A 27,731-nucleotide genomic window follows, 5' to 3' on the forward strand; every position below is an offset into this window, starting at 1 on the left:
GCAGCCCTTTTTATGGTGGCAAAGAATTGGAAATTGAGAAGATGTCTATCAATTGGGGAATGACTGAACAAGTTGTGATATATAAATGTAATGGAATACTATTGTGCTATAAGAAATAATGAGCAGGCAGACTGCAGAAAAACCTGGGAAGACTTACATAAACTGATGCTGAGTGAAGTGAGCAGAACCAAGAGAACATTGTACACAACAGCAGCAACATTGTGTGATGACCAGCTTTGATAGACTTGGCTATTCCAAAGCAATACAATGATCTAAGACAATTCCAAAAGACTCATGATGGAAAATGCTATCCACATCCAAAGAAAGAACTATGGAGTCTGAATGCAGATCGAAGCATACTATTTTCACTTTTTTTGTTGTTTTTTATTTCTCATGGTTTTTCCCTTTTATTCTGATTCTTCTTCACAACATGACTAATGTAGAAATATATTTAATATGGTTGTACATATATAGCCTATATCAGATTGCTTGTTGTCTTGGGGAGGGGAGGGAAGGAAGGGAAGGAGAGAAGGAGAAAAAAAATTTGGAACTCAAAATCAAAAGTAAATGTTGAAAACTAAAAAAAAATTTATTTTAGTTTTTTTTTTTAAGGCAATTGGGGTTAAGTGACTTGCCCAGAGTCACACAGCTAGTAAGTGTCAAGTGTTTGGTCTGAGGCCGGATTTGAACTCAGGTCTTCCAGACTTCAGGGCCAGTGCTCTATCCACTGTGCGCGACCTAGCTGCCCCCAAAAAATTTATTTTAAAAAAGACAAAAAAAAAAACAAAAAGAAAAAGTATACCTCTCATTATAATATTCGTTCTCTCATTAACCAAGCAGAGTTGATTTCCACCTGTCAGAGACAACCTCTTTTCCAAAGGTATTTAAACATTCAAGTGGCCTCCATGCAGAATCTTTGACTTCCAAGAAAACCACCTTCCAACAGAACTGACCTCAATTTATTATTTGCTAGCCTAAATAATAAATTGATTTTTAATTACCCAGAAACTATGTTTCTTGGGTGTTTCCTTCATCTCAGCATCATGGAATTTATATTTTTGACCTTTGGTTGTATTCATAAAATATGGAGAGATACCACCTCTGTCAAACTTCATGCTTTCATTTCACGTTTAATTCATTATTATTTTTTTTTTACTCCATCCTTCCTTTCTTCCAGCCTTTTCCCTTTTTATAATATCATTGGATACTATACTGTCAATTTCGTGATCTGTTTGCAAAAATTGAAATAATTTTTCTTCAGGGTTGTGACAGGTTTATACTGCTTAACTTCAGCAACAACATTCTTAACAGCTAACAACACACCTATACTGGTCTCCATTATACTTGTTCCTTTGCTAATCTTCTCAAAGCCTCCCTTGGCTTTATGGAAGGAGGGTAGCAGTGTCACTTGCAAAATCCTGGACAAGCCTGACACCAATGTTTTTGTACTTTGCTTTCAAGGAATTTATTTTGCAATCATCATACCCTCTTCTGTTATCTTAGGACTTCCTCATTTCTCTTCAATAATCACAGCTCTCTCCTTTAGCCCCATAGTAACAGCAGCATTGTCAGGTTAAAAAAAAAGGTCTACACCTTGGGGCATTAAAGCTCAGGTATCTGATACAAACTTGACATCTTTACAATAAGCATGAGTAAGTTAGGAGTTAGTGTTTCCTAGACACTTGGAAAAACCATAGGCAAAGGAAGTATTTCTGTGAGACCGGCCTACAAGCCTGTGGAAGTCAAGATCAGTCAGTTAAGCATTTGTCATTGATTACTATGTGCAAGCACTATTGACGGGAAAGGAAGGAATAAACATTTATATAGTGTCTACCATGTGCCAAGCACTTTAAAAAATATTATCTCATTTGATCTTTACAATAACCCTGGGAGGTTATTATCCCCATTTTACAATTAAGGAAACTGAGGTTAAGTGACTTGCCCAGAGTCACTGCTAGTAAGCATCTGAAGCCACATTTGAACTCGGGTCTTTCTGACTCTGGGCCTAGCACTCTATCCACTGTACCACCAGCTGCTTCCTTGCTAAATTGCTGGGAATATGAAAAAGAGCAAAAATAATCCCTGCCCTCAAGATACTTACAATCTAATGTGGGAGACACCATACAAACTATGTACAAACGAGAGAAAGACAAGGTAAACTGGAAGTAATCCCGGAAGGAAGGTACTATCATTACTAAGGGGGTCCTGGAAAGGCTTCTAGAAGAAGGTGGCATTTTGACTGAGACTTGAAATAAGCTGACAGCTCTTTTTGTGGTGGCAAAGAATTGGAAATTGAGAGGATGCCCATCAATTGGGGAATGGCTGAACAAGTTGTGGTATATGAATATAATGGAATACTATTGTGCCATAAGAAATGATGAACAAGCTGACTTCAGTAAAACCTGCAAAGACTTGTATAGTCTGATTCTAAGTGAAATGAGCAGAACCAAGAGAACATTGTACACAACAGCCATGTTCTGCAATGACTAATATTGATAGACTTAACCCTTCTCAGCATTACAAGGATCTAAGACATCTCCAAAGGCCACGTGATGGAAAATGCTATCCACAGCCAAAGAAAGAACTATGGAGTTTGAATGCAGATCGAAGCATTGGTATTTGCTATTTTTTTTCTTCTGTTGAGTTTCGTTTCCTCTTTCTGGTGGTTCCTCTTATTGGTTCTAATTCTTCCTTACAACATCACTAATGTGAAAATATGTTTAATAGGAATGTATATGTATAGCCTACATCAGATTGTGTGCCGTTTTGGGGAGGGTGGTGGGGAGGAAGGGGGAGAAAAATTTTAAACTCAAAAGCATATGGAAGTGATTATTGATAAATCAAAATAAATTAATTTTTTAAAAAAGAAATAAGCTAACAAAGTAATTTTTTTTAAAGGAGAGAGTTGGTCAAATGGTGTCTAAGGCTCTTCTAAGCTCTAAAGCCTATGTCATTTGAATATGTGACCAAGTGGAGTTGGCCTCCCTCTGCTGAGCTCTCTGGCCACACAAATGGATTGGATTGTTGTCGCAGTCGGGTCCCCTGCGCCTCTTCACTTCTGATTTGGTTCCCCTGGAGTCTGTGCCAGGCAAGCTTATGGGGAGGTACAAGAGCAAGTGGGGCCAAGGCGGAGGTGTGATCTGAGCCCAAGGCACGGTCACAACTCCTGAGTCCTTTTCCCAGGCTTCTGTAACCCAGACACCAAGTTTTTCCCGTCTCTGTAGTGAGTTCGCGGAGAAGATAAAAGGCAGGTAGAAGAAAATCACAGGGCACAGGGCAAGGCAGAGCACCTGCCCAAGACTACAATCCCCAGCAAGCCTCTTGTTCAGCGTCCCCCATCTTTAGAGGTGGGAAACGGAGTTAAAATGTCATAATGCATCCTGGTATTTGTAGTCTCCTCTGCAGCCATTGAATTTCGCTAAACCTGTAATGCGCCGAATTGCATGCTGGAACAGGTAGTTTCGGCAAGCGCGATGCTCTGCCTTCCCCCACCACCTCCCCACGGCCCCAGCATTTCTTCATACTAGCCCCGACACAGATTGTCCCCACTTCCTTCAGGATACAACGGCCTCCTTCTCCTGTCATTGGCCAATCGGGGCCGAAAGGTGCGGCTCGCGGTCCGAGAGGGTGGGGTGTGGTTTCCTTGACCGCGCAGGCGTAGGGCGCCGGGTAAGCGAGGAGAGTAGCAAGCGATCGAGGCAGGCGGAGCGGAGCGTTGCGTTGCTCCCTGAGTCCGGCTTCTCTGAGAGCGGAGACTCCCTCCTCACACCCCCGCCATGGCCGAGAGCGACTGGGACACGGTGACGGTGCTGCGCAAGAAGGGCCCCACGGCGGCTCAGGCCAAGTCCAAGCAGGTACGGCCCGCTGGCCGCCACCGCCGCGTCCTCACTCGAGCCCGGGGCTTGCCAGGCCGCGCCGCCTTCCCGGCCTCCTGCGGCAGCGGGCTCCCCGAACGGCCGTGCTCGTGGGGCCCGACGCCATCGGGCCGAGGCCCCGGCTGCAGCCGCTGCTGAGTCACAGGGCCCGATGCCTCGTCCGGGCCGCGGCCCCGCCACGCGGGGGCTGGGGCGGAGAAGACAACGGTGCCGGCCCAGTCCTGGAGCTTGGGAGCCGAAGGCCTGGAAGGCTGAGGGCCGCCAGCCCGGGCCTCCCTGTGCCGCGGAGCCCCGGGGCCGAGGAGAGCCCAGGGGACAGATGATGGCAGCCTCTGCCTTGGCATCAGGCTGCTTGGGGCCCTGGAAAGTGACACCTCGAGGTTTCGGTTGAGTTGTCCGGGGCTCATGCTTTGGGCATGTCACTTAATCTTCTCGGGCCTCAGTTTCCACATCTGTAAAATGAAGGGATTGCGCAGGATGGCCCCTTTCAACAGCAAAACTGTGAGCCCAAGTTCGAGTCCATTCCAAAAACTTGTGCCAGATGACTCCTGGCCGCAGGGCACTCTGCTGGGCCTTAGAGAGATAGATAACATCAGCCTAGTAGGGGATAGGAACCACCCCAGGCGCACCAGGGGTCTGTTTGTTGCATAAAGGGTAGTGTGTTTTCTGTTTTTCGTTCATGAAATTGTCTTCAAGTTCGTGTGGTTTTATCTGTGGAGGTGGCTTCTCTACCCTCAAATACAACAACTCTGGCTGCTTGGTAGCCCTGTGATCATACATAGGCTTATGATCAAAGGCTCCTTATTCCTTAATTTCCGCTTCTATAAAATGGAGATAATACTTGTCGTCCCTCTCACAGAACGATTGTGAAGAAAGTACCTAGTAAAAGATAGTTTTATGTTTTGCTAGGTGGTTTAATGAGTTATTGTGGCCATCTCTTTTACTAATGAGCCTTTCTGAACTTTTAACTAGGCTGGTGTTTGAACGGCAAACATGCAGATTGCTAATGGCTCACAAAGCCTTTCCAGTTTAGTGGTATCTGAGAGAACTTGCACAGTGTTGATATTGCTTTTGAGAATTTGGGGTTAGCCCCATATTGAAATTAGGGATTTGAAGAGAGCTTTATCCGTATTTCATCTTAAGTTGTTTGGGATGCATGTTGGAAGGAAAGCACTGTTCCTCATAGGTGCCCTCAGCAAAGGTTGGCTAATGGGGGAAATTCAATGTTAAAAGTTAGAGAAGCTGCTATTAACCCCATTTATCACTCAACCATGTCATTTTCCTATCTCTGATCCTTTGACCCAGGTTGAGGAATTAGAAAAGCTCACCCAGTGATTAAGGAGGATTCTCATCAGTGCTTACAATCCGAATCTCCACTTTAACTCCTTAACGTTCAAAATCCTCCTTAATTAAGAAAGCCCACCATCTTTCTGTTCCTGGACTGTGGACTAGTATAAAGAAAACTCACTGATTAAATTTTTCTTGCTGTGCAAGTATAGGAAGGAAAGATTAGCAGTCTTACAGAACTTCTAAATAATTATCAGCTTGTATTTCCATAGTCTTGTCTCTTGTCTCTCTGCCTTTTGCACAGATTGTCCTCCATGCCTTGAATGCTCTTACCTCCTTACCTCTATTTCTTATAATCCCTAGCTCCCTTTGACTCAACTCAGTTGTCACCTCATGTCAAGCCCTTTGCTGATTCCCCTCCCCCCAATTACTTTGATTTATCCCTGTGGACGCGTTTCCCCCCTAGTACAAATAAGCTCTTTGAGGGCAGGGACTTTTTCTTCTTTTTGGTAGTAAACTGGGATTATAGTAATTTACTTACTGAATTCAGTTGGGAGGCTGGCATATTAAAGATGTCAGAGTTTATAATTTTTAACCCATGTTTTGTGTTCTAGAAACTAAGAGTCTTCAAAAAAACCTTTTTGTCTCTGACTAGCTATGGAGTCTGATATTGTTTAGGCTTGAGTTGTGCTGTGTTGATTTGAAATTTGTTCTAGTGACTGCTAAATTGATTTTATTACAAAGGAAAAAAATATCTAGATTATAAATAGCGATCAGAAGAGTTAACCAGAATACACATGCTAAGTTTTTTCATTTCATGTTTGATATTTAAGCAATCTTGAGTTTTATCAGAAATAACTTATCACAATGTTCAGAGGTCTCAAGAAGGACTTAAGATTAAAATCTACCAATATTATTTCTTCAGGAAGAATTTACCTTGTCCTTTTGAATATTAGTGGATGTTTTTTAGAGGGAGAACAAGTCAAACATGTCAAGTAAAACTACCATCAGAGCAGTGTCTGAAGCTGTCTCATTTTCTAAGAAAACTTCAATGTCATTTGACTGAAGGTCACTGAGAAATCTACTGCTGTTTTCACCAGGTCCCCTTCTACTCCTCTCCCTTCTCCTAAAAAGCAAGTTCTCTTTCGTCTGGTAGCAGTTTATTGTGAACTACCAAAGTACATGCTCATAGAAGATTTTCATATCAGCAGCTTTGGCTATTTAACCAAATATCATCATTATGTGTCTTTTTTCTAAAAAGCAGTAGTCATTAGGAAAGGGCAAATTGTCTAGTGGTAGCTTAAGTGAATATGTGCCAGATACTGCAAGACCTAATTCTGACCCAAAAATATCTTCTGATTTTTATAGGCCATCTTAGCAGCTCAGAGAAGAGGAGAAGACGTGGAGACTTCCAAGAAATGTAGGTGCTTTTAAGTCCCAAAAGGAAGCTGTATATTAGGGATATTGTGTGTGTGTGTGTGTGTTTGTGAGAGCAAGCCTTTTAAGTACTGCTTCTTGGGAACTTCAGGTGAAAGGTTAATATTACTAATTCATGGCAAAAGAGCTATCTAATCTTTAGACAGACTAAGAACTTGGCAGCTGAATTTCTGATGTTCCTGGGTTGTTGTATTTTCTGAAGATACAGGAAATAATAATGTGGTCATATCACAACTTGCAGAGGCAGCTTTGGTTAGATTATGGTCAAGAGTCTGTCACCTTTTCCCCATCTTGGTGCCCTAGAAAGAATCTTTGGGCAGTCTAGTTTCACAGTTGTAGAAAACATTAATATTATATTAGCAGCTGGGAAGCTGTGAAATCTGGTTTACCATTTTGAAAAGGTTTTTCTTATGCTCTCTTTCAGTCTTCTTTACCTTTTCTTTTGTTTTGTACGTAGGGGCTGCTGGCCAAAACAAACAGCACTCCATCACAAAGAACACAGCCAAACTGGACCGAGAGACTGAGGAACTTCACCATGACAGGGTCACTCTAGAAGTGGGCAAAGTGATCCAGCAGGGCCGGCAGAGCAAGGGACTGACACAGAAGGATCTGGCCACAGTAAGTACTTAGTAGATATAGCTTTATCTAAGTGATTAGAGTTTGTAGAAGAATAGCTATGTTGGTAGTTAAGTGTTTGTTGAGCACACTGAATATGCAGTAGAGAAGTCGGTGTGTTCTTGCTAGTTGAATTGAGACTTCCTGAAATCAAGATGGAACATCTAATCCAGTTATAACTTGCTTTTGCTGCTTCATGACTTTATCTCATAAAGCATGTATGGTTCTCCATACTTCTAGGTTCTGTCTTCACTCCATCCTCTACACAGTTGCCAAAATAATATTCCCAGGTTATAGATCTTAGCATATCACTCCCCAACTCAAACCTTCTAACCTCTGTGATCAAACACAAACTCTTTCACACTTGCTTTTAAGGCCTCCCACAACCTGATTAGAACATGGCTTTCCAGCTTAGTTCATTTTACTCCCCTTCATGAGTTCTGTTTTAACCAAATGAGACTAATAGTTATTCTCCCAAATTCAGCATACTGTCTCCTACCTTTGTGCATTTGCCTCAGCTGTCCCTTGTGTCTAGTATACACCACCTCCTTTTCTCTGCCTCTCTCAATCCTCATCTTCCTGTAAGATTAAGTTCATGTGCTACCTTCTTGAAATATTCCCCAATTCTTTTACCTCTTTCTTGTTAGTGTGCTCTCTTTCAAATCATCTTTTATTGGTCTGTGATTATGTTGTATCCCTATGATAGAGTTTCAGCACACTGAAGATAGAATTAGTTTTGTTTTGTTTTGTTCTTTGTATCTGCCTTACATATCATGGTGCCTTACACATAGTAGACACTCATTGTTTGTTGCATATCTCAGTGCCAAGAATCCCATGATGTTGGTGTTATCGTATGTACTGCTTCAGTTAGAGTTCTTCTATTTCCAGTGTCTTGGGCCCTTTGATCTTATAGACTTATCTGGCACCAGAGACATTGTAGTACAGTGGAAAGAACACTAGCTCTGACTGGAGCTAGAAGACCTAGGTTAAAATCCCACCTGGGATGTTTACCTACGTGATATTGGGCAGGTGGCCTAACCTCCCTGGGTCTCCATTTCCTTATTTTTAAAATGAGGAGTTTAAACTAGATAGCCTTTGAGGTCCCTTTCAGCTGTTAGATCTGTGATCCAAAATTTACAGTAGCTCCCTGAATATAGTGAGCCATCTGTCAACTCATATGCCCTTTGAAGAACATGAAGGAATTTGTAGTATGTGTTGGCTTGTGTCTTTCTGAGAATTTCCTGTACTGAACTGATGTGTTTAAAGCACATCTTCTCTTTAGAAAATCAATGAAAAGCCCCAAGTTATTGCTGACTATGAGTGTGGACGGGCCATTCCTAATAACCAGGTCTTGGGCAAGATCGAAAGAGCCATTGGTGAGTATCTTTATTTGGCTTGGACTGCTATAGTATGACACTTATGCTTCGAGTGTTTTGTATGTTCTTAGAGATACCCATAACAACCTAGCCACAGGGAAAAGTAAAGTTAATGGGAGGTGAAAGGGGAAAGAGGGCTAGGTTTTTTCTCTGTGATTAGAAGTGGTGATAATATCTCAGTGTTACTAAGAACTTCATTTAGAAATTATTTGGGAATGAACATAATTGGCCTTTACCCTGGCTTGGAGTAAAGTTTGAGAGACTTTAGGAATGAGAGAAAACTTGCCTCAAGATAAGTCATATAAGAGAGTAGTACCTTTCAGTTTTCTTCCCTTTGAGATTTCTCTTTTAAAACGTTTTTCCCAATATTATCCCCCAAATCAAAGTCCTCTCATTAAGAGCTAAGGGAAAAGATAACTCATTCTAAGACCCATTGTTCTCCATACTGTGGTCCATAAGCTATTTGCAGAGGCTTCTGGATCAGAGGTTCCCTGATAGCTAAACCAGGATCACTTTCTTCACAGCTGAGCTCTGATGTTGGTGGCTGCTATTTTCATTTCATAGCTAAAGAAAAGCCCATTGCTACCCACGATAGAGGCTTCTTCATCCCACTTTCCTGCCACTATCCTTTTGAGTGGTGGTGAAAAAGAAGCCAGAATATTTTCTTTTAGTTCTTCTCCGAGAGATTTCCCCCAACTCTGATGAATTAGGTTGTTAGTGTTCAAATTCTCCTTCTTAAGATCAGAAGTGACCATGGACCTTTTAAACTGACCATGGAATAATCAGCCCAGTTCCCAATAAGGAGTGCCTAGACTACTTTAGACTGAACAAATGACCAGGCAGCAGGTGAGATGAAAAGTACAATCTCCTGTTGTTTTCCTGTATTTTGAGGGGGAAGTGAGTATGTACAACATGCTAGGATGTATTAGTCTAGCAAGGCAGGGAGCCAGGAGAGTGAAGTGAGGCTACTTGTAGGAGGGCTATGACTTTGATAAATGGGCTAAGGCCAGTGGTTGTTTTGGAAGTCTTACTCCTGAAAATGACTTGCCAAGCCACTTTACCATTTGTTTTATCTGAGAGCTGCCTAAGCAGAGGTTAGGGTGAGGTCTTCAGCAGGCTGACTTTTCTCATTCTAGGTCTCAAGCTTCGTGGGAAGGACGTTGGAAAGCCGCTAGAGACAGGACCAAAGGGGAAATGAACACAAAGCCTCGAAATCAGTTCGTTCAGACTGATCTCGTCTGGCGGGTTCTCCTTCACCACCAGAACCAATGTGTCACTTCACATTGCCAAGCTGAGCACAGGGGTATCAGACTTGTTTGGGGGAGGAACCTTCCAAATCTATACCTGCTGTAACAAAAACAAAAAACAAAACCTTGCAAATTAAATGATTCTCCTGACTTTTTTTTTCCTCTTCCTTTTCTGAAGATTGAGGAGCCAGAACTAATAATCCTCTTAATTTTGTCAGAAAATGTTTATCACTCTAGAAGCAGTTATAACTTTTTGAGGTATTGGGGCATATGTTGAAATGGGATCAGTTTAAATTAATGTGTTTTAAAGGGGAGGGTTAGTGTGGAGGAGGTTATATCTGTTTGGCATCCAGGGATCTTGATCCCTGTTTTGCAAAGAGTGCAAGTGTGTCACCAACTTAAGTGACCTCTGTTCTCCCTAGCCTGCATTTTCAAGTGAAACTAATAAAAGTTTGTTACCCTTATTGTTTGTGGCAAAGAGTTACTTTTTAGTTTGCAGAAGCCGGGCCCTTCTCAGAATCTGCTACTAGAGTGTGAAAATAGATTTAGACTTTCTAACAAAATGCCCCGTTCATTAAGTGTGTTTTCAGTAAGATCTGGCCTGTGCTTAGACTGAGAGGCAGCAGATCTTTTCTGCAGCAGAACTGTCTCAATTTGACCTTCTGTGTAATTAGTGTAGTTGGAGTGCTTCATGTTTGGCCTCTGGCATTATAGCAAATGTAATGGCCTAAGTTTTATTTTTTTATTTAAAATCTTTTTGGTATTTTTTCAAATTATATGTAAAGATAGTTTTCAGTGTTCATTTTTTATAAGATTTGGAATTCCACATTTTTTTCCCCCAACTCCTTCCCTAGGACTGCAAGCAATCTGATGTAAGTTATACATGTGCAATCATATAAATATATTTCCACAATAGTCATGTTGTGAAAGAAGAAACAGAACAAAAGGGAAAAGCCACCAAAAAAAAACAACAGCCAAAAGAAGTGAAAATAGTATGCTTTGATTTGCATTTAGACTCCATGGTTCTTTCTTTGGATGTGGATAGCATTTTCCATCATGAGTCTTTTGGAATTGTCTTGGATCATTGTGTTGCTAAGAAGAGCTAAATCTATCTTAGTTGATTATCACATAATGTTGCTGTTATTGTGTACAATGTTCTCCTGGTTCTGCTCACTTCACTCAGCATCAGACCATGTAAGTCTTTCCAGGTTTTTCTGAAGTCTGCCTGCTCATCATTTCTTATAGTACAATAGTATTCCATTACATTCATATACCACAACTTGTTCAGAATGGCCTAAGACTCAGGAGTGGGGAATCTGAGGCTTCACGGACACATGTGGCCTGGTAAGTTTTAAGGTGATGTATCCTAACACCTGCCGACAACATAACTTGTTTTCATCTTGAAAACTCTTCTGCTCAGATAAATATCTGGCAAGGAGTATTACAACTTACTGTATGAGAACAACTATTCTCCCCTTCAAGGTGAATTTACTCATATGTATATTGCATGTTCTAAATGGAGTAGGAATAAAATTTTTCTTCAAGCCTCTACAAGTAACAGTCACTTCTTTTGGCTCTGTCCATAAATCTCAAACCTTGAAAGCAGAAATGCTTATATATTTGAAAAGAAACTTGAGACCTCAATCTAGCCAGATGGATTTTCTATACATCTAGTGCAAAGTAATAAGAAGTTAGGTTGCATAAAGTGTTAAAACCAACTTTATGATATTGTTGATTGTTGCAGTCATTGTACCCCTCCCCAAACAAGGCTGTAGATGTTTAGGATTAAGGACAGATACCAAGGATGTGAAATGTGGTTCAGCAATAGATGTCAAAACCCAATTGTTGTTCTAAGAACCCAATTAGAAAGGGCCTTGTTTTGGGATTGTCCTTTAGTGTTGTTCTAAGACCAAAGTGCCTGGGACATCTTGAAGCATTGGTAAGTTTAGCTGGACTGGCATTGCATGGCAGGGAGCGTCCCAGAGGATGTTTTAACCCCTCCTCGTACCTATGGCCTCTTATTGGCTTTTTCCTCCTTCTTACTGAACAGAAGTCCAAAAAAGATGTTTTGGGGATTTTTTTCTCTCTTGGTGTGTGTAGATGGTTCCTCTCAGGGTCTTCATGTACTACAGCTCTGTTTTCTGTGAATAGGAAGGAAGCTGGTGAACGCTTCTGCTGGAAAGACTCCTCAAGGCCTTTGAAGACAGGACATTGCTCCTCAACCTTATTTTCCCTTTGATCTTTTTTTTTCTTTTTCGAGGCAATGGGGTGAAGTGACTTGCCTAGGGTCACTAAGTGTCAAGTGTCTGAGGCCAGATTTGAACTCAAGTCTTCCTGAATCCAGGACTGGTGCTCTATCCACTTTGCCATCTAGCTGCTTCCCCCTCACCCCCACCTTATTTTCCCTAAGCTGAATTTTTGCCTTTCTAAATTGAGTCTGTATCCTAGGCTGAGCTTTTGTCTTCCTCTTCCGTGTAATTTTTGCAGCTTCTCTGCACCCCTCTTAAAAAGAGAAATAAATAAGTGTCTGACCAGAGATGGATAGGGGAAAAGAATTGACTTTTATATTCCTGTTACAGGTTTGCATTGTGTTTATTTTTATTTATTTTTTGTCTTTGAACAAAAATACCCTAGTGCTCACCAGCCTGCCATGTCCCTTTAGTCTTATACTCCTGCTGTCTTGTATGGTTTAGTTTGGTCTCGTACCAGAGTTGCCTTTTCCCATTGCTACTTAATTGGATCTGTTTGCCTCTTGGCAAGTTTGCTACTTCAGCTTCCTGTCATACAGAATAAGCAGTTCATCCTTCAGGATCATTTCACAGGCTGCAAGCAGACGAGTAAGATGGTGCCACCAGGACAGCTATCCAGTGTCTCATAATGCTCAAGCCTAGGTAGAGCTACTGATTGGTCTCCTGCCTAAGGATCTACATTGTGATGGAAAGGAGGTGTTTTTAGTTTGTTTAGGAAGTATTAACAGCGTCTTTCACCAAACTTCCTGTGACATTCTCACTGATTAAAGATGAATTGAAGAACTGAAGAAGTGAACACCACACAGTACATTTATTCAAAGAACAAGAAGGCCAATCTTCCCACTCAGTCAAATCTCAGTTCAAAACCAAAAGGGAGGCTTCTTGTATAGAAAACAGTCATCAACGGAAACAAATTTCCAGTTTAACATTTCTCATGCAGCTGTGGCTGCCTTTCTGTCAGCCGTGGCACCTCTGGCTTGTCTCTGTGTTGAGAGAGGCTGTGCCCCATACAGGCCTCCTGTATCTGAAGTTGAAATTACATTGCAAATGGCAAGCGAGCTCCTTTCCCCCTTGGAATATCTCAGTCAGGAGGCCAGATAAAAGGTCCAGAATCTCGTCTGGGGTGGTCTATTGGTCACCTGTTATTGGGGGCAGGGTGACATGATCCTGAAATGGAAAGGGTTTAGTTATTTTAATGAGCTGTATGGCTCAGTGGATAGAGTGCTGAGCTTGGAGACAGGAAGACTCATCTTTATGAGTTTATACCTGGCCTCAGACACTACTTGTATGACCCTGGGCAAGTCACGTATCCCTGTTTGCCTCAGTTTCCTCACTTGTAAAATGAAAATAGAAGTAGAAGAAAATAGCAAACCACTCCAGTATCTGCCAAGAAAACCCCAAATAGGGTCACGAAGAGTTGGAGATGACTCAACAGCCACATGATTAGCACAGAGTTCTGTGTGAGAGAATGCCCAAGTAGGTCTAGTACATATTCTTCGACAAAACCTGCAAGGGCTCTCTTCAGGTGCGAAAGTCATTTTGTCAGGAGCTAAATAATGGATCTTTCACTGACTTTCCTCTTGATATCATCCAATTTGGCAAAGACATGTCCATACAGTGACTTGAAAAAATAGGTGATTCATGCTATATTCACTTCATTCCAATCCCTTTCAGCCAAATATCTCCCATTTCTTAGAATCATAGATCTAGAGCTGAAAGATCTCAGAGACCGTCTGATCCAGCCGCCTCATTGTACAGATGAGAACATGGGCTTAGCCCAAGGTAACACAGGTAGTAGGCAGGCAGGATTTGAATCTAGGTTCAGTGACTCTGGTCTGCTTTGTGGTCAGACGAGTGTTTTGCGTACTTTCCATTCCTTCTACGCCTCCTACTTTGGGAAACTAGAGCTCAGAGAAAAATGGTTTAGCCAAAGTTAACATGAAGATTAGGGGTCAGGCCTGCCTTTGAAAGGAGGTAGAGGGAAGCCAGTGTTCTTGGTCCCCTGCTCCCCCCCCTTCACAAATGCCCATGTGGGAGACTCTTACCGAGTTGAAAACAACATTATCAAAGCCAGATGAAGTGGTGTTCTCCTTTTTTTGCTTCCTGAATGGGTAGTCTCCATTCTTCAGCCTGCGCCATACACCAAAGGCGAGCAGCCCCAGGATCGGAGTAACCAAAAGGCTGATTGTTGTCACAGGTATTGTCACAGATTTTGAGGATTCCTCTGTGAGTGAAGAAGAGGCGTATGGAGGGTGCCCCCGTGATCATGAGGGCCTGAAGTCCAGGAGCCCTTCTGGATTTGAGGCTTTCAACTGGAGCCCGCATCTGTCCTGGCTGAGACCCTCCTTTGCCATAGAGTCCCAGCCCAGCTCAGATTGCCGGGACCTCAGGATCCCAGACACCTTGGACTTTGAACAGTAGTGTGGAAGCCTTAGCTGTTTCTCATATAGTTCCCCCTTGGAGCAAGGTCTGTCTCTTTCCTCTGTTAGAGCTGAGAGCCAGCCCAGTGCTACAACACCTCTGTCTAAAGCTCTCCAGACCTGCAAATATTTACACCCTTTTAGAGACATGCTTCTGTACCCTTAAAGAAGAGGAAGGATAGACTTCCTCTGGCAGTGGAGCCTAACTTGTAAAGGCAAGTGATGGGGAGACCAAGGGTCCCCCACAGATGGCAGCTTTCTAAGCAGTTGGGAAACCAGTCCTAGAAGCTGCTGAGAATGGGCACCAAGCTGACTTCTTCCATTTCAAGAGTGAATGCACTAAATTCAAGCAAAGGAACCATTCATGGGACCCTTGGCAAGTCACCATTCTGAATATCTGATCTCCCCCCAAGCTCTAGTTTTAGGGTGAGAAGGAAGAAGCCAGAGGCTGGGCTGCTGTGACAGGAAAAGAGAAAAGAATGTGAGAATTAGCTAAGTGGAGCTCTTTCATTTTATAGAGACCACAGATATGAATGATGGAGAGATCCATGCAAGGCTATATATGACCTATCCTAAGGACTGGGGGCATTAGCTCACTTGCCTGCTTAGAGAGACCTATGCTCCCGTGATTCCTACAGCATCTCACCTGATACAGGCATGGATGGCTCACAGCTCTGGCCTGTCTGGTACACGATGTCATCTATTGCAATGGGGCCCAGAACAGGCTGACCCCCTAGGGTGGCCTCAAACACAATCTACCAAGGGTAGAAAAAAGAGTCAAGGATCACGGTGGGCAGAGGAGATGTGGATCTGAACCCTACTCCATCTCTGCCTTACCACACAGCCTTCCCGTTCCTTCAATCCCTATCCTTACCTGAAATTCCACTGTGCTTGTCACCTGGACATATCCTTCAAGCCACTGGTGGCGCAGATATCCCCCCGTGCCCCACAAAGTCAGCAGGCCCTGGGAGCTAATTAGTAGGACTTTCAGTTCGCCCTTGTCTGCCAAGACACCAGTGAGTGAAGTTAGGAGACCTGCCTGTCTAGGCCCATTGTCCTACCTTCAGTAAAGGCATCCCTACCTGACCAGAGAGAGGCTGAGGTAGCCTCTAAGGCCCTTGACCACTGTCCCACCCTACTGTCTTTTCTCACAGCTAAGGCCTTCTTTGTTTCCCTCCACAGGAAATTAGCTCTTCCCTTCTCTCTCTCTCTCTCTCTCTCTCTTTCTTTCTTTCTTTCTTTCTTTCTTCAGTTGGGGTTAAGTCACTTGCCCAGGGTCACACAGCTAGTGTCAAGTGTTTGGTCTGAGGTCACATTTGAACTCAAGTCCTCCTGACTTCAGGGCCTGTGTTCTATCCATTCTGCCACCTAGCTGCCACCTAGCTGTCCCCTCCCTCCTCTAGCTGCCACCTAGCTGTCCCCTCCCTTCTCTTTCTGCTCTATCTGAATTCTCTCAGTCAGTCCTGCATGCATATTCCACTCACAGAAATGCTCTGGAAAGCCCATGTGATACCAGAATCGAAGACAGGAACCACCCATGGAAGGGGGAAGAGGTTCACTTCGAAGCCAGGCCCCTCGACCACCAGGACCCAGAACACTGGTGTCGAAGAAGGCAAAGTGACCTGGGAACCAGAGAGAGAGCTGGGCAACTGAAAGAAAGCTCTGAGCCTACTCCCTCTTTGCACGGGCCCAGGAAAAGCCTATCAGGGTGTGGGGTACCCTCCCAGATGGGGTGATCCTGATTCCAAAGATGACTGGAATTTCTCAACCTGGGGTACCCAAGGGGTTAGGTCACCATTGACAGGATCGATAAAGGTCTAGACCAAACTATACCCTCTGGTCCCCAGCAGTTACATTGAATGATTATATTTGGTAATATATCCCTTTCTAAGTGAGCCTGAAGCCCATTCCCAAGGCCCATAGTCCTCCTGCCCTAGGTTCTGTACCTGTTCCCCCAGGGGCTTGGAAAGTGTTGGGGATAGGTGGAAGGAGGGGGAAATGGCAGCAGAATTAGATTTGTCCAGGGTAGGGATGGAGATGAAGTTGGGGTGACAGGCTGGGGCACATACTTCCTCCAAGTCCATCCCTGCTTTCTCTGGACCCAGATACAAGGTGGAATTAGGAGAACCCCAGCCAGGACTTTTAGCCACCAAGAATGACCAGCTCTGACCTGTACCCTAGACACACCATTAGGAATACAATATATCATCTTCACTTTAATTGCCACTTGTGAGCAGAGTACTTACCATTTTCGGTGCCCAAGGTGTGGTCCACAGAGGGCTGGGGGTACCTGGAGGGTGTGGCACCACTGCTCCAGTCCCAGCTATAACCCCCTAGGCCTGGCCAAGGTGTGTGACTCCAGCTACACATGTCTGATTCAAAGTCACAGGACCCTGCAAACAGCCCCTACCCCTGTTACCATTACTGTTTCAATTACTGTCATCACTATTCCCATCTCTGTTATTATCTCATCCTTGCCACCATCCTCATCCCCAATGCACCAAGCCAGAGAGAGCATCCTTAGAGGACACTCAGACTTGGCAGCCTGGGGGAAAAAAATTTGTCTTGTGCCCTTTCCCAGGAAAGAAATTGGATAAGAAAGATTGTATGTGTTCTGACAAATTAATGCTGTGTAAATGAGGTGTCAACATATTGTTCCTTGTTTCTAGTAACAGCATCTTGGCCCTGGTAATAGGGCAAGGACTCTTCCCTTGATTGTTCTAATCCCCTCCCCCCTCTACTTTCCTGAGGCCACAGGTATCCTGGACTTCTTCTACCTGGCTGAGGGCAAGGCCCATCCTTTAGGTGCAGATCATCCACAGCAATGTATGTGTGCTCCACTCCAGCTCCAGTGGCCTCAAATACCACCTGGGGAGTGGGAGATAGAGGGTCCGGCAGGTGTGAAGTATCAGGTCTAGCTGACACTCAAGATCGATGGGTCCAGGAAAAGCAAGAGCCCAGGGTCCCCTCCCCTCACTGGACACTCCATGACTCAGAGAGAGTTGGTGTGAGACTTCCTGCATCCCCCCCCCATTCACTCACCTTCCATGCTTTTTCAGGCTGGACATCCACACTGCCCAAGCGCCAGGTGAAGCCACCTTGGGCACTCACACTGAATACCTGGCGCCTTTTGTCCTCTTCCACGTAGACACGGAGTGTGCCTGGTAATGCCCCAGTGGAAAGCTGAGGAATAGGGCAAGGCAGGGCCAACTACCTACCCCTGTCCTGTGGGTTTGGAATCCTTTCTCCAAGCTCTGTGACTCCCAAAGAGAGTTCACTGTTACATGGATCAAGTTGGAAATTGGCTTAATCCTTTCTGGACCTTCAGGTAACTCTGAGTCCCCCATCAACCTGGTCAATGGTTTCTTTCACTTCTCTGAGGGGGCGTTTTCTTCCCGGGGGGAGGTGGGGAGGTTGGAGAGGGAGATATTCCTAAGCTATATAGGTTGTCCCCTGAATTCCATACTCTAAGGTGCCAGCTCCTTCCTCACCTGGATTCTGGAGGCTCAGATGATACCAGAAAGTCAAGCACCCAGGCTGGGCCAGGGGTGAGTGTTCCTCAGAGGTCAGTAAGGCTGCCTGGTCCTGGGGCAGGGTACTTGGACTTGTGTCCACCATCATGTAGTGTCCTGGTAGAGAGTGCCTGTTCCATATCAGCAACTGCCCTGGGCATCCCACTGCCTGCCCCATATCAGTCCTCTTTTCTGACCCAGGGCACCTTGGGCCCACCCTGTTCTTTACATTTTCTCCCTAGTTTCCCCCTCCCCCTCACTGTTGTTTTACTCCTGATCCCTCGTCACCTTCAGGGGTCTCTGTAGTGTGGTCTGCACGTGGGCCCCTTATAGCACTGCCCGTAACATTGCTCTGTCGTTGCCAAGCTCCCTGCCCACTAGATGAGAATCCACATGTTGAGTTTTCAAAGGAACAGCGTCGAGGAGCCCAGCAGGGACCCGGCCGCACAGTAATGTCATCCACTGCAATGTTGCCATGGTACCCATTCCTCTGAGCCTCAAACACCAGCTAGAGGATAGAAAGAGGTGGTTGAGGTTTTCCTGTCCAGGGCATTACTAATGGACAATTTCAGGATCCAGCTGGGACCCCCCGTCTCAAGGATGGGCACTGGGGTCTGGAGCCCAAGCTCCTCTAGTCTTGAGGCTCACGATGACAAACTCAGCTCTGTGCCTTCTTCCTCAAGTCTCCCTCATTAGAATTTGAGTTCCTTGAAGGCAAGGACTGTTTTTGCCTTATTTGTATTAACACCCAGCATGGTGCCTGGCACACTGTTTACTATTATTTAATAAATGTTTGTTGACTGATTGGCTGGGATTGAATTTCCCGTGGGGCTGGAGGTAGAGAACTTTCCATGAGCTTAGAAGGGCAAGAGTCTCACATGGTACTTGGCGACAGAGTCTGGAGGGTGGGAGAGGGTGGCCCAGGCCTGGTGCCATTGGTTGCCATGAGTGCCTGTCCTTGCCCACAAGTGTGTATCGGCCTCTCCGACTCGTCTTAGCATCAGGCTTAGTGTCCCTGGGGAGATAGTAAGGACCCATCAGCTGAGCTAGGATCTAGATAAACCTTCTAAATCAGTTCAGACCCAGCTCAAATGAGCCCACCCCTTTCCTGAGAATCCCCTCCTCTTCATAGGGCTGCTCACCAATTTGTGGCCCATAGAGGTGGTACCAGAAAGAGAGACATTCATTGTGAGTCGGGGGAACCTGGAGGGCTGTAAGGAGGCGGGCACTTTTATCTCGGGCAGGAGGCACTGTAGGATCCAAATACATGAAGTGGCCTGTAGAGAGACAGGAGTGCTTGGGATGGCAAACCCCTCCCCAACTCCTATTTTTATCTTTGCTCTGTCCCTTCCTGTCTCTCTTCTCTCCCTGCCTTCTACTGACCCTTCCTTGCTTAGGCCATGAGTTCCCTTGCAGCAGGTATGCAGCACAAAGGACAAGGGTGCCCAGGGCAGAGATCCAGCCAGAGAAAATCCAAACATCTTGACCTTACCTTGGCTGGTGGTATGGTCGTAGCCTGGGCCTTGCATTGAAGCCCTTTGCCACAGGGCATCGGTTCTGTGCTCAGGATACCAGCCACAGGAGTCCCGTTCAAAGTTACATGAGAGTTCTATCCAGAAGGGAGAGAAGGAGAAGGGGACTGTGAAGACAGGCATTGAATCTCCCCCAACTAAAGTTATGATAGGGGGGATTCCCCACTAATTTTAGTTTCCCATCCAGACAAAATTAGAGGGGAGCACCCCTTCCCCTTTTTGTATCCCTGTCTCTCATTCAGGGGACTGCTGCAGGGGAATGCCCTTTAGGGTTGGGGTCCCAGGTAGAGGTTTCCAAAGGAAGATCTCAGTTATAGTTGGAGAATGTAGGAGGAGTATGTGGGGGGGGAGGAGTCATAGGCTGTTATTAAGTATGGATACCTGTGTCCTTCTTAGTGATCACAGTAGGGTTACAGTTCACAAAGGTAATGTCATCTACTCCAACCCCTTTTGTCCCTGGGACGTTCAAATCCACCATTCCCAAAAGCTCCAGCTGGGGAAGATTTGGGGTCCATGTTGGAAGTCAAAGTAGAAATAAGGAGAAAAAAGAAATGAAGGGACCATCTCTGGGCCAAAGGCTTGTGTCCCCAACTTCAAGCAGTCTCCCTTACCTCAAGGAGGTCCTCAGAAATGACTCTAAGTTATGGCTGCAGCAGCCTCCCTCCTCCAAGAGACTCAATCAGGTTGTTGTTTTTCAAACTGTCTTATTGTTAACAATCAATAAACCAATAGCTCTATAGAGGCAAATAGAGGGCATAGTGGATAGAGCATTGAACTTGGAGTGAGGAGGACCTAAATTCCAATCCTGTTTCAGGTATTTACTAGCTGTGTGGCCCTGGGACACATTTTTTAGCTCAAGTCTCAATTCCCTCATCTATAAAATGGGAATGATGAGAAGGGGAAAGGAACAAGAATTTATTAAGTGCCTACTATGTGTCAGGAACTGTGCTAAAGCACTTTACAAATATTACACAGTTTGATCTATACAACAACTCTAGTACTATTATTATCTCTGTTTTACAGATGTGGAAACAGGCAGACAGAGGTTGTGACTTGCCTATGTTATATACTTAGGAGTGCCTGAGTCTAGTTTGAACTCAGGTCTTCCTGACTGTAGGTTCAACACTCTATCCACTGCACTGCCTAGCAGACTTCATAATATAACAGCATAATAGTTATAATAACAATAACAGTACTTACTTTATAGGACTGGTGTGAGGATCAAAGGAGATAGTGTATGTGAAATGCTTTGCAAATATTAAAGCACTTTATAAATGTTAGCTAATATAATATTCAAAGAAAAGCATGGAAGAAGATCGTAAAAGGAACTATGAACTGCTGCACATGGCTTATTTTTAAGAAATATATAATTTAAAATGTTCTATTTGTGTTCTCTTTCCATGTCTCTTTTGTTTTCTTCTGTGCGCCCTTAAAATGCTTTATTGATACTCTCTTTTCATTTGCATATCTATCACTGTCCACTAAGCTACCACCCCGACGCCACTGAAAAGAAGCATTCCATTGTAAAAATACATATGGTCAGGCAACACAAATCCACGTGAGTCCTTTTGATCTTGTCACATCATCTCATTCCCTAGAACAGGGGCTCTCTAGAGATTATTTTGTCTTCTGGTTGTCTTTTATTTTTTTGCTTTTTTTTTTCTTTTGGTGAGGCAGTCGGGGTTAAGTGACTTGCCCAGGGTCACACATGTGTCTGAGGCCAGATTTCAACTCAGGTCCTCCTGACTCCAAGGCCAGAGCTCTATCTACTTCGCCACCTAGCTGCCCCCTCAGAGGTCATCTCATCTCCAGTTGAAGCCTTTCAGTGCTAAGCAATTTGCTCCCTACCAAGGCAGCTAGTTCCACTTTTAGACAGCTCTCTTTGTTAGCAGATTTTCCCTTGTGTTGAGTACAAATCTACTTTTATGTACTTATCTTCCCTGGCTCTTCCTTTTGGGGACAAGCACAAATCTAAAATCTCTTCCACATGACAGCCTTACAGATTCTTGAAGATGCTTTCCCCCTTAGGCAGCAGCATGGTGTTGTGGAAAAAGCCATGCATTTGAAGCTACAAGAAGGTACAAGACCTGCCTATGAATCCTGGTTCTCTTGTTTAGCACCTTTGCCATGCTGGTCAAATCACTCAAACTCTCAGACTCACTTTCCTCATCCATAGAATGAGGGAGCCAGATTAGATTATTTCGGTGATCCCTCAAGTTTTCCTTCCTCCAAGCTAAACATTTCCAGTGCCCTTAGTCCTTGTTGCCCAGTGCTTCTCATCTAGGGCCATTTCTGGGTACCTGGAAAGGCCTCATCCTTTCTCCAAGTGGCACTGTCACCCATGTCCACGTATCATTGCTGTTTATCTGAACGTGCCAAGCCAATTTATGGGCGCCATCCTCTACCACCCGGAGTGCCAAGAACCCTGTGGACAGAGGGAAATCCAAACCACTTTTGTTTATCCTGCAATAAACATCCAGGAACTAAAGAGTTAGGGGTAGGGAGAAGTGGGGATTGGTGACAACTTTAGGGACAGAAACTCAGGGGGAATTCACAGAAGACCCATATTCTGAGCTGGCTTGGCAGATAGTATAGGTTAGAAGTGAACTGGAGGTGGGAAGATGGGTGGGAAAGTACCTTGGGGGTGGCCCTGGAGGTAATAGGCCATCTTGAGAGAACAGCCTGGGCCAGATGGACCTAAAACAGGGGTACGTGCCTTGGCCACTCCCATCAGCTGTCCCCATGCCCTTTGCACCGACAAAAAGTGTCCTGAGAAAAGAAAAAAATCCCCTTTTAATGTAGGGACCCACCAGTTCAGAAATACCTCCTCCTAACTCATAGAACTCCCGCTCATGGACTCTGCCCCCTAATCTGAGCCCTCTGGATTAGAAGAGGGCTAGGAGAGGCAGAAAGAGCCCTAAGAGCATGGGGGGTTGAAACCCAGTGTGGGGGAGGGGTCTAAGACATCAGTAAGTGCTCAAGAATAGATCAGCAAAAGGGATGCCATTCCTGGGCGAGGGTGGGGAGGGAACCTCACCAGCTTCATTCCCTTCGGCATCGGTCCTGGGGTCAGAGCTGTCCTGAGCACTGATCCTCTGCCACTGTAGGTGGCCCATGCTGGCATCCTCCCAGCCCCCAGAGCCTGACTCAAAGTTTGTTTCACCTGGAACCAAGCAACCAACTCAGACTGCAGCCCCACCGACTGCCCTTCTTAGATTGTTCCCAATCTCACTCAGAGAACTTCCTCCCCCCCACCATCTCACACACACCCCCCTTGTCCACCCAATCAGACCCTCGGTGACCACCCTTCTCTCTCCCATTTTGGTTAGTACAAAGCAGAAACCCCAGGAAAAGGAGAGTCTGGGACTGGAGAGAGGGACCAGCAGGTCCTTCCCTTGCTCAGGACATCCTCTTTACCACAGTTCTGTTCATCCAAAGCCCCCTGCACACTGGGGCACAAAGTCACATTGCTGCTCTGGAGGCAGACAGAATTCCCCACAGGAGAAATGACCAGGCTCGCAGAAATTGTCAGTCTGAGTCCTGGAGTCAATTTTAGTGAGCTGCTGGAGGTGCTGGGGCACACCAGCCAAGGATCCAGGAGCAGAGACCTTTGAGGGGGATGTGTCCTCAGACTCTGAGAATAAAATGGGTTACCTGTGGTGGGCCCAACTAAAGCAGAGTGGGGCACAGTGACAGCCCTCTGGAGTTCCTGGAGCTGGTCTCTCCCGGGTAGGGAAAGGAAGGAGTAGGAGGGAGCTCAGGGTAGATGCAGAATGATTGCAGAAGGCATGGGGGTGGGAGTGTCACTCACTGGTCACTTGTTTGCAATGTTGGCTTAGGATCAGATCATCAAGGCCCACGACCCCTCCAGGCCCAGTTTCTCCCTTCAGGAGGATCTGTTGGGAGGCAATGTGGAGCTCAGCTCCCAATTCCAGGGGACATCCCTCCCACAGAGCGCTGCTTCTTTTGTTCCTAACAAAGACTAACTCTTTTTTAACTCAATCAATTTATTAATCAATTTATTAAGTTATTTTCTATATGTCAGGAACTGTGCTAAGTGCTGGAAATACAAAGACAAAAATTAAAGTCCTGCCCTAAAGGAGCTTACTTTCTGCCAAGGGAAACAAAATGTAAGTCCAAATATGTCCAAGGTAAATACAAAGTCATACTGGGTCCAGGAGCAAGGAGCTCAGAAGGATCAAGAAAGACCTCATGGAGCAGGTGGCCCTTGAGCTGCACTTGAAGGAAATCAGAGAGAGGCAGAGGTGAGAAGAAAGATTGTATTGCAGGCATGGGGGCTAGATGTTGCAAAGGGATGGAGGTGGGAGAAGGGAAGCTATGCGTGAGGTATAGCAAGTAGGTCAGTTTGGTAGGACCATGGAATGCTTGATGTAAAGTGCGATCAGTCTGGGTAGGTGAGCTGAAGTCAGATCGTGAAGGGTTTTAACAGCCAACCAAAGGAGACCAGTGTAGCCTAGAGACAATAGGGAGCAATTGGAGGTTTTTTGAGCAGGGGATTGACATGCTCAGACCTTGTGGAGAATGAATTGGCATGAGGAGAGGCAAGCCAGGGACACCAATTAGGAGGCTAATAGTAATAGTACAGTCAAGAGGTCATGGGGGCCTGGGCTAGGGAGGTAGTCATGAGAGTGGAAAGAGAGAAAGGATACAGGAGATGTGGTGGAGGGGCTATCGACAAGACTAGGCGGCTGATTAGATATGGGGGGTGGGGTGGGACACAGTGACGGAGAGTGAAGAATGGAGGACTGGAACTTGGGGGATAAGAATGATGGTGGTATCCTTGACAAAAGCAGGGGATGTTGAAGATGTTGAGCTCAGGATGCCTAAGGGATATCCAGCTGATGATCCACGCTGGTGAGGTGAGGAGGGTCTAAAGATAGACCTAAAAGTAGGAATCTTCTGAGAGTTGGGGCGACTTGTAGGTCCTGTCTTTAGAGGAATATCTGGCCATGTTCCCTGAACTGCGTGTCCCAGACCTGACCTGCTCCAGGGAACACCAGGTTTGCCCTCTCGGACACAGATATCTGAGGTGTAGTGTGTTGATGCTTCAGAAATCTGGCCTGAACAAAGGCTTGAAAAAGGTGATTTGAATTCATTGTTGAATCAGACACTTGATGCTATCTCCAAGACCAGAATTCTTCATGCCCTTAGACCTGTCTTCTACACAACACCCAAGGACATGACCCCACTTACCCGGAAGGGATGCCTGCTGTAGATGGTGACCTTGTCCCGGACCCAGGCAGCCCCCAGCTCCCCTTGGCGAGTGCGTATGGGGTCTGTTTGGGGTGAGTCAGGGTTCTGGCTCTGCAGGAACAGCTGTAGGCTTCCAGCCTCAGAGCCATGCAGGTAGTAATAGAATGTGAACTGGGGTGGAGGGTGGGGGAGGAGAGTGAAAATGGAAGTCAGAAGGATGTCTGCCTTCTCCTGCCTGACCTTGATGAAGGGTCTAAGTGGACTCGGGGTCTCTAGCACTGAGACCAGATAAAAGCCATCCCCATCTCCCTTCACCGTCTCACCCCATCACCTCCTCCCATAGCATCCCCCTCGTGCAGGTGTTGCCTCCTTGGCCCTGGCTGACTTACCAAACAGCTGTTGGTACTGGAAGCATGGAACTCTGGGCTAGTCAGGACATCAGGAGTTCCTTGATCAGCCTTGGAGAGCAGGAAAGAGCCTGGAGCAGGGGTGTGAAAAGGCGGAGAGGGAGTTAGGGGGCAGTGGAAGCAAGAGGAGATCTGGGAGGACTCGGAAGGATGGCGGAGTGTGCTGGAGGCTGGGGCTCCCTTTCCTGGAGGCAGTCCCTGGAGTGTGGGCTCAGGCTGCCTCCATCCAACTGTGCTCCCATCTTACCTGACGCACTGTTCTTGCTGTGGTCCCGGATTGGTGCAGCTGAAGCTACAGAGGCTTCAGAACCTTGGGTTATCACCCACCCTGTAGCGTTTGTCCACTCACCCAGACCATTTTCAAAGTCTGTCACTTTATGGCCAACTGCAGATGGGAAGAAAGGTCTTAGGGACCATCCCTCTCCTCTCATCCATTGCCCTTCCCCACTGGGCTGTACCATCCCCTTCCCACTGTTGCTCTTACTGCAGGACTTTTGGTCCTCATCAGAGGCATCCCCACAATTGTCCTCCCCGTCGCACAGCTCGGTCAGTGCCACACAGGCATAGTTGTTACAGTGGTGTTGGTATGCGGTACAGCGGTTCTGAGGGGCTGAGCCGAGGAAGAGGGGGTTAGTTCAGTGTCCCAGACCCAGAGGCAGGGAGGGAGATGGACCAGGAAAGGTCACTTAAGAGAGTGAAGGTTGCCCAGGAATCCCCATGGACTCTAAGTATGCTTTAATGTCTCATTGTGGGAAGGTGGGCAGGCCTGAGATCCCGCCCCTTGTGGTTTATATGCCCCTTTCCAGAGGGGAGGCTGCTGGTCTAGGGATGGAGGGGATATTGATGACCTAGAGCCCTGGGATAAGGCCTTAGGCAGCAGGAGGGAGGAACAGAGGATTTTACAAGGGAGACCACAGTTCCAGAATTCCACGTCATCCAGGGCCACAGCTCCCCTATGTGTTGCATTACGTACAGCAGAGATGGTGACCTAGGGAGACAGGGCAAGGGAGAAGGTCAGTTCCTGTTTTCTGGCCAGGCCTGTGTGTGATTCCGCTACAAGGTCACGCCCCAGACTCCCTCCCTGTATTAAAGCCCTTCTCTCTGGGCCACAGCTTACCCAGAAATCTCCCTGAACACGGCCTGTGGCCACCACCAGCTCTTGCCAGCCGCTTCCTCCCAATTGCCCTAAGCTTTGCCACAACACAAGCGTCTCTGAGTTGTGTGTTAGCTCCATTCGAAGATCAGCCACATCTATAAGGGCAAAGGCTGGGCTTAGGGATGCCTCCCAAATTTCTGTTGGGGCCCTGAGACTCCTCTAGACTCCTCAAAGAAACACACACCTTACCCCACAACTCCCTTCTCTGATGCCTTTTTTTTCTTTTAATTTTTTTCAATTAACAAAAATCTATTTTCTCTCTCTCCTACCCTCCACCCCATAACAAATATGCATGGCCAAGTAAAACACATTTCTGTAGCGAGTGCTCTTCCAGTTCTCGTAGATAGTGAGCTTCCTGAGGCCATGAACTGGGTATCATTTATTCATCACTGTCTAGCACCCCCAGTAAGCATCAGTAAATGTGTTCATTGAAAAAATGAGTTCTTTTCTGAGGATTCCCAGATAATTCACTCAAGTTTTCCTAATTGTCCTCTTGGGGGAATCTCTTCCTCAAGGAGTCTTCTCTACCTGGAACTTCCCTACAACCTCCAAAACTTTCTCCTGGGACTCCCACTCCTTGGAACCCTTCCTCCAACCTAGGGTTGGGGTATAGTGTTGTATGAGGGGATAACCGAGGCATGGGAGTCTCAGAGGATTCTGGGGAGAGAAGCAAAGTTGGTGTTTGGGGAGAGAGGGTGGAGGAGGATGGGAGGCAGTGTAAGTTGAGTGGGGCTGGTGGCCTCCTACCTTGGATATTTCCATGGTACCAGAGCCTTATTTCACAGGTGGGGGCTGCCTCATGGAGGACAGGGGAGCGAAAGGCAGCTATGGCTGGTTCTTTTCCTTGGTGGGTGCCTACAGCCATAAACCAGCCTGGGAAAAGAGTACCTGATTCAGGAGAAAGTATGAGGGCCTCAGGGGAAAGGGTGTAGTCTCAGGGAAGATGGTAGAGGATCTCCAGGAGGGGAGCAAAACACGGCTCATTATCTCACCCAGGTCAGTGCCAAATGTGTGGTCTGAATGGAGCTCTGGATTCCCGAAGGCTGACCCCACCTGGTCCCGAAGCCAGCGGTAGCCAGAAGTACTGATGTCCTGCCAGCCACAGGTGTCTTGCTCAAAGTCACAGGTGAAAGGGGCATGCAGGGAAGGAGCCCCTTGGTGGTAACCTTGGGATGCCCAGGGAGTTATGTCAAATCAGACTCCCCAGCCTTAGGATACTGAGTGGCAGCAACTACTATTACTTTCCCCCCCAATGCTAGGCTCAGAGGTGTCTAATAGGATACCATGGGAGAGTGATGCTCCCTTAGCTTCCATTTGGATCACAATTATAGTGGGGTGGGAAGCTACAACCAATGAACCTCTTCTTTGTCCTTCACTTGGTACAAGACCAGTGATCCCTTTGGG

The 27,731-nt window shown here is 45.9% G+C and overlaps 2 protein-coding genes and 1 pseudogene across 2 annotated transcripts; 1 reads left to right on the forward strand and 2 right to left on the reverse strand.

The window, feature by feature from the left end:
* Nucleotides 1–974: 974 nt before the first annotated feature.
* Nucleotides 975–1,657, reverse strand: LOC110205108 (60 kDa heat shock protein, mitochondrial pseudogene; annotated as a pseudogene).
* A 1,987-nt stretch (nucleotides 1,658–3,644) lies between these two features.
* On the forward strand, nucleotides 3,645–9,975 carry EDF1 (endothelial differentiation related factor 1). Its single transcript, XM_020981835.2, has 5 exons — nucleotides 3,645–3,854; nucleotides 6,531–6,582; nucleotides 7,057–7,217; nucleotides 8,497–8,590; nucleotides 9,727–9,975. Exons 1-5 carry the CDS (start codon nucleotides 3,777–3,779, stop codon nucleotides 9,786–9,788), a joined length of 447 nt encoding a protein of 148 aa, XP_020837494.1. The 5' UTR covers nucleotides 3,645–3,776; the 3' UTR covers nucleotides 9,789–9,975.
* An 842-nt stretch (nucleotides 9,976–10,817) lies between these two features.
* MAMDC4 (MAM domain containing 4) lies at nucleotides 10,818–27,506 on the reverse strand (the record flags this gene model as incomplete). Its single annotated transcript, XM_020981401.2, is given in 28 exon segments — nucleotides 10,818–13,253; nucleotides 14,132–14,310; nucleotides 15,153–15,261; nucleotides 15,381–15,508; nucleotides 15,991–16,128; nucleotides 16,753–16,899; nucleotides 17,284–17,374; nucleotides 17,549–17,667; nucleotides 17,998–18,135; nucleotides 18,307–18,526; nucleotides 18,897–19,033; nucleotides 19,161–19,295; nucleotides 19,511–19,627; nucleotides 19,932–20,043; nucleotides 21,851–21,975; nucleotides 22,188–22,319; nucleotides 22,588–22,713; nucleotides 22,968–22,986; nucleotides 22,988–23,184; nucleotides 23,362–23,446; nucleotides 24,765–24,935; nucleotides 25,154–25,242; nucleotides 25,419–25,556; nucleotides 25,656–25,781; nucleotides 26,075–26,159; nucleotides 26,289–26,422; nucleotides 27,075–27,200; nucleotides 27,320–27,506. Coding segments are annotated over 28 exon segments (3,549 nt in total), but the record flags the coding sequence as incomplete, so codon positions are not given.
* Nucleotides 27,507–27,731: the final 225 nt, after the last annotated feature.

The sequence above is a fragment of the Phascolarctos cinereus genome, unplaced genomic scaffold (assembly GCF_003287225.1).
Source record: "Phascolarctos cinereus isolate Bilbo 61053 unplaced genomic scaffold, phaCin_HiC Scaffold_2;HRSCAF=192, whole genome shotgun sequence".
NCBI lineage: Eukaryota > Metazoa > Chordata > Mammalia > Diprotodontia > Phascolarctidae > Phascolarctos > Phascolarctos cinereus.

Coding starts and splice junctions, on each gene's coding strand:
- EDF1 (XM_020981835.2), top strand. CDS start 3,777: ATGGCCGAGAGCGACTGGGACACGGTGACGGTGCTGCGCAAGAAGGGC. Junction 3,855..6,530: donor CTCAGGCCAAGTCCAAGCAG/GTACGGCCCGCT, acceptor TGATTTTTATAG/GCCATCTTAGCAGCTCAGAG. Junction 6,583..7,056: donor CGTGGAGACTTCCAAGAAAT/GTAGGTGCTTTT, acceptor TTTTGTACGTAG/GGGCTGCTGGCCAAAACAAA.